Source organism: Terrapene carolina, unplaced genomic scaffold (genome assembly GCF_002925995.2).
Source record: "Terrapene carolina triunguis isolate 2854851 unplaced genomic scaffold, T_m_triunguis-2.0 Scaffold28789, whole genome shotgun sequence".
Lineage (NCBI taxonomy): Eukaryota > Metazoa > Chordata > Testudines > Emydidae > Terrapene > Terrapene triunguis.
The window spans coordinates 1-6,617 of NW_020693140.1; the positions used below are offsets into that span (position 1 = coordinate 1).

Here is a 6,617-nt window from a genome sequence, read left to right on the forward strand (position 1 = left end):
CCCCCCCGCCCCTCTGCTCTAATTTACTATCACCTCCCAGCCATCATTTCATGGATTCATAGATTCTAGGACTGGAAGGGACCTCGAGAGGTCATCGAGTCCAGTCCCCTGCCCTCATGGCAGGACCAAATACTGTCTAGACCATCCCTGCTAGACATTTATCTAACCTACTCTTAAATATCTCCAGAGATGGAGATTCCATAACCTCCCTAGTTGCATGTGTAATTTATTTTATTTTCAAAAATGAGCACCTGTTGCATTTTCTGCGGTATTGAGATTACACTTCCCCACAATTAAAACAAAAACCTCTTTTGACAGAGGCAGGTTGTAGCAATATGCCTTCTTTATTTCTGGTTTCTGCCTAGTATTGGATTTGAGCTTCTAGTACCCGGCTGTTGTTGAGGTTCAATGGCACACAAGTCATGTGCGTCATGGTAGCAATAAACCCTCTTGGCCTCTCTTTGCACACATGCAGTGTAATCAGTTTGGCATATGAGACTTTGGAATGTCTGGTTCTCAATTTAGGCATGTACCTAACTCTCTGTCTACTACTGTTCTGACTTTTGCTTCCCCCAAACGACAAGGGGATGCTAAGCACTCTTTAGAAGTAACCCTCAAGCAAGTGAGACCTTTGGGCAAGGATCTGAACAATGGTTTCACCTCCAGGTCATGCAAAGATAGAATGTCAACCTTAAGAAAATGCGGGGGGGGGGGGGTATTGTATCTCAGGAATTCCTTGGTCAAATGACCCCCAAAATTGGAGCACTAGCCCAAGCCAGCACCCTCATGAGGCACACCAAAATTTTAAGGCAATCAATCAATCAGAGTAAGCATGCAAATTTTAGAGCACTTATAGTCACGCTTTAAACAGAAAGTTGGTCCAAACCTTAACTACAGTAGGCCTGGCAGTCCACTATAATGTTACGTTCAGGCTGCAACCCCTGGTACCTGTGACAGAACAAATTACATTGTTATATTGTCATTCAGAATCTGTTAACAAGTGGGTATAGTTGTGAGACAGTGTCTTAATTAAGCGATAGGAGAGTATTCACTGTCCAGTGTGTTATTCTTCCATAATTTAGTGAATTACACACGGAGACAGCCCAAACAAGGCCTTTGGCTAAGAATGTGCAAAGTGTAATTACTTTATTCCCATCACTGCTTCTGTTAAGGCACAAATGACAATCTAAAAACAAATCAATTTGAGTAGTGCAGCTTTATTTGAAAGTAGTTTGTGGTTTTGACAATAAATCTTTTCATAAAACTTGTGCAATCACAGATCATCCTTCTGAAAATTGCTATTGGGCATGTTACAGAGCAAGTGATAGACAGATCTGCTCAGACACATGCATCATTAGGTAAGAAAAAAAACTAAGTTAACATTCTGTTTATAGGACTTTCCCCTAATCAAAGATCCCAGTACTAAACATTTACAGTACCTTCCATGACAGGAAAAGGTTAGAAATTCACCATTTTAAATTCCCTTAGATGTGACGATAAGATGGTGGGTGTGCATTTTACTTCATTGTACCTATAACTTAATTAAAGTAATGGGTCTGAAACATGATGCATAGAGGTACCTGCAAGATACTTAGAAAGTCTGATTAAAGCTCATCACTCAGTTCATTTTACCCTTCTTTACAGGTGATGTAAAAAGAAAAATAGTAGGCTTATACCTTTCACGTGAAGCCCTGAAAGGTTTTATATTTTAAGAAAAGGAATAAGTTATGCTTTCTCTTTACATAAATGCAGGTGCTGTCAAACCCTAATATTATGATTGGAAAAGCAGAATTAGTGAAATTAGGTAAGTGTCCAGAGGGCTGAGCAATTTGAGAGAGGAAGAAGAAGTTTTTAGGCAGATGAGTCTTCAACACTGCTGGATTAAGGTGTTTAGACTCAATATACATCTCTCAAGATTCCCAAGTCCTCAAGCAAAGCCAGGGAAGCCCGAACTTGACATTGTTGAAATGTCCAGGTTTTGAACATTTTGAGCATCAGTTTATATTTTAAAAAGAGTCCATACTATTATACAATCACTTAAGTCAGTTTTGACACAATCTGCAAAAGTCATACATAAAGTCCTAGAGTCACTATATGATTTCTCATCAGATGCATAATGGACTCTGAGGTAGGGCTGGAGTTTGAACCTTGGCTTTTGCCAGTTTGCTTGTTAAAGCAGGAATGAATCTAGCCTGAAATAGAAGACAAAACTCACACCCTTTCAGAACTACTTTTCTTTTCCAATACCCTGTCTCCTTAGACATCCACCTTTTGGAGGTAACCATGCAAATTCTCCCATCTGTGGAGGAATAGGGAAATAAATTCATCCACATAATAAAATTACTAACAAACCCCCTTTACTGGACAAAATTGATATAGGAGCAACCCTTAAAAAAATAAAAAAGTAAGAGTGTTGCCAAGTTTACAGAGGTAGCAAATACCATCTAGCACCAGTTTTTAAACTCTCAATTCTCTACATTCCCTTTGCTTACGGCAGTCCCCCTTCCCACCCACTGGATAAAGAAACTTCACACCACCTGTTTTACAGTATCAAAGTGACAGGCTCTAATATACACACACACACTACAGATACTACTGGGTATCAGACCTCATACATACTAGACTCTTAGTGGAAATACGTATGGGCCAGGTCTTCAGTTAGCTGCTATGCTCCTATCACTTTGATGAACAGAGAGATAACCCCAGGATAAAGAGTTTGTTCAGGTGTGCCCTTCATATGTTTGCTAGCTGTTACCAAAAAAAGACATCTTATTTCTTGCTAGTCAAATACACATGTCAGAGAAATCTGGACCGTCTTTGTATTTCACCAAAAAAATAACTATTTCTATCCTCTTAATTTTTATGTTTGGTACACAACCCATTCTTACCCACCCCCTTCACTACTAATGTAAACAAAAAAAACCTGATGCCTGTGTATCAGGCTTTGGACAAATTAACATACTGTTAAAGAACTCTGGCTCAGGCTAGTATAACACTTCAAACATTAAAAAAAGCAGCAGTTAGCAATCACATGTCTCATGTGAATCAGTGCTATAAGTTTTACTCCCAGATCTTCACTATATTCTATTATCTACCCTACAACACTTAAAGTATAGCTTTGATCCTGATTTTGTAACTGGTCTTGAAAAATGGAAGAGACATTGAATATATTTAAAGATCTCAGCAACACTGAAAAAAAATCTTCTAAGTCTCAGTTACCTAAACAACATTCATGTGCAACAGATGCCCTTCGCTGCTCATCATAAGATCTACCACGATGCAGCTACAGTTCTCCTGGGATGCTGATGGGTCATTCAATATTCACTGGGGTTGAACAACTTTGCCATAACCTCCTCTCCCAGCATCATAGTCCTGCCGATATTCATCTCGGACCTGGATGGGGGGGGGGGGGGGGAAGTGAAATATTAGAGCATTCCAGCAAGTAAACTATTGCACAAGAGTTAATATACAATACCAACAAGGTAGTTAACACCTGTCCCAGGTAACAACAGTCCTGGTAATACACCAGTATAAGCTGTATAATATTTAGGAAAATTAGTGAGTTTCCTTCTCTACTTCATTCAGCAAGAATAGCTGAAGTGCAGCCTGCGGAATTTGGTATATTAGCATACAGCTGTCGTCTTCTTTAATAACACCCACAAGGACCCTCCTCATATCAAGATGGACCATCCCATCCTGGGGTCTGTAATCTACATGATCTACCCTACACACTAAAGATAAGAGCAACTGCTATGTACTCCAATTTAGGCAAGTTAGGTGATGTCCCGTGGTTCTTGGCAGGCTACAACACAGCTCTTAGCTGGGCAGCTTTTATGCTTGCTCTGCAAGTACCATTTCTCTTCCCACAGCAGCTGAACACAGGCTCCAATGTAACTTGAATACCAAGAAAAGGAACATGACATAAGGTTTTATTCTTGGTGGGTAAATATTTAAATGCATTATATAATGGTCTCTTAGATGTGATGAAATTTTACTCTGGCCATGGAAGTTAGTAAAATTAAAGTTAACTACTAAATGGTCACTCAAAAGTGAAGATTCAAGAAACATCAATAATTTCAACAGCAAATAGTGAAAAACAGATTGTGGAACAACTTACCTGACCCCCTGACCTTCCACGACCATACTGTCTGCCCTCTTTAAAACCTGCATCCCAATCTGTCCTGATGATCCTATCATCAAGCCGTGTCCCATTGATGTATCTCATTGCATTTTCAGCATCTCCTCTTGAGTAGTATCTTAGGATTATGTTAAAGAACGAGGTTCAACAGTCTTTCAAACTTCTATAGAACAAAAGTATTCAAATGCAATGATCTCAACAAATATTTGATTGAGTTTGACTCATTACTGGGTTAGATTTTAAAAATCAATTCCTTTTTCACAAATCAAATCAAATAGCGTGTGTTAAATGGCAGTAACCCAGGATTGTTAGGAATGGTATGAAATATCAGATTAATTTAACCCTATGATTTGCAAAATAAAAATTAAACTATTAACTCAAGAAGAAACAAGCACCCACCTGGGTGCTGCATTCCATTTGAAGTTATCCCAATAAAGTCAACAGGAAAATCAACTAGCTTCAAAGAGTCCAGAATTTAACCTAGTTAAAAAGGACAGGTTTGCAGGATTACTAAAAAGAATTTTACAGGAATGTTTGCCTTGTATTTAATGGAAATTCAAGACAGTCATAAAAAAAAAGAATACCCAAGATCTGTCTACCTAGGCATTTATGATATATTTATCACTGTGGTAGTTTAGCATCTAGAAGGTGTTTGATTTAGTCACAGACGAGACAAGTTAGCTATTAAGCCACTTTCCACACTACCTGACAGAAAATCAGATTCTCCATACCACACAAATATACTGTCAGATCCCAAATAATTAAAATAATGGGACTCCCCCAACATCCTTTTTGAGACTATTTTACAGTCTACTAGATCTCACTGTTAGAATGCATATCAGGGAAAAGTTTCCCTTTTCTTCATCCAGGTGTATATCATTACTCCTTGTTATATTCTACAGAAACTAAAAAGCAGGACAAAATTTGAGATCTCAGATCTAATGTTATATTTGTAAAAATATGTTTTTATAAAATACAAGACCGTTAGAAATATTTCCATGTGTTTTTTTATTCAAATACAAATGAATTTGTAAACAAACACCCACTGTATTATTACAGTATTTGCAATCCAAACTGATTTCTACCAGTGAAAAGTGCTAGACAAGAACTGGCTGTTATGAGTACCTGAAGTGTAGCCTAGTTGAGACAAATGTCAAACAGTATAGTTAAGAGTAAATTATAATTAAAGATTTTTAATTCTATTTTTGTAATCCTAAAAAACAGCAACAAGTCTTTTACATCTATGATCTTTAACCTGACAATAATCCTTCCAACAATTTTGGGGGCCTGAAGTTAGCCATTTTATTCAAATTGATATGAGGAAACAAAGTTTGGCTTCTCAAGCTCCCTAATCATACATGGCACCCTTATGTGCTCTACATATGTCAGCTTCTTTCTTGTACTATACTGCCCAGAACAGTGACCCAGTGCCCTGGAGAGAGGGATTAGCACAAAAATACCCAGTCCCCCACAATAGAATCATTTCAATTTTAGGTCCCATCCATACAGTAATATCTTGTGTTACAATTTAGTCACCCATACTTTAAAAATTAGGTTAAATCTTGCAGTATAGACGGGACTGCAGTGTTTACCATATTCACAAAGAGCTCCCCTGTCTGAGACTTTATCACTGATGGAACACTTCAAGAGCACAGTTCAGTCTTATCTGCACTGCAAGGCTAAACTGTGTTTTAACCCGGTTGGTTATTACATTGTAATTGTACCTACAATAGGAACAAAGCCAAGCCTTTACAACTCTTTTACTCTGGTTAGGTTGTCTAGATTTTGGCTTCCATACCCACTGTATAGATGTTTTACTTTGCAGACAAGGATACTCAACAAAACAGAAACCACAAGCAGTTTTCTTCACTTTGTCCAGGCCCATAATGATTTTCTTTATATCGCCACTTTTACCAAACAGTTCATAGATCTGCTCTTCTGTTGTATAGAAGGAGAGATTCCCCACATACAGGGTGCAGCTCTTTTTCAGCAGTCGCTCCTGGTCATATCTGTTACCCTGAAATTTCAAACAGTAAAAACCAACATTTAGACTCCACTCCATTCAATATCTTCAACAGTAAAGTGGCAACATGTGGGATGAGTTGATCTGCAATACCTTAACAGTACTGGGAAATATTTCAGATAAGAGGCTGAACAAACACACTAGCCCACATATGCCCATTTAAAAAACAAAAACAAAAAAACCCTCTAGCCCTTATGGTTATAAAGATAATCTTCCAAAAATGAACAGAATAGACTACAAGGCACTTTTCCAAGTTTGCAGAAAGCACCAGTACTTCTGCTGCTCGGAGCCTTGCAAAGCAGTTCCAGAGTGAACTGACACGGAATCCTGTTTTCACTGCTTTTAGTCCCAACTGCCAAGCAGCAGCAGAATGGGCCAATTTCACTCTGCTGCTTAGGAGCAGCAGAAGAGCCAGTGGAATTATTCTTTGAGAAATAACTCAAAAATGAACTCTGG

General features: G+C 38.3%; 1 protein-coding gene across 1 annotated transcript; it reads right to left on the bottom strand.

Annotated features, from left to right (window-relative positions):
- Positions 1-2,956: 2,956 nt before the first annotated feature.
- On the bottom strand, positions 2,957-6,200 carry LOC112115808 (nuclear cap-binding protein subunit 2). The gene is made up of 3 exons (XM_026662616.2): positions 5,974-6,200; positions 4,118-4,256; positions 2,957-3,393 (listed from the first exon to the last, which is right to left on the bottom strand). The coding sequence occupies exons 1-3, from the start codon at positions 6,198-6,200 to the stop codon at positions 3,322-3,324; spliced, it is 438 nt and encodes a 145-aa protein (XP_026518401.1). The 3' UTR covers positions 2,957-3,321.
- Positions 6,201-6,617: the final 417 nt, after the last annotated feature.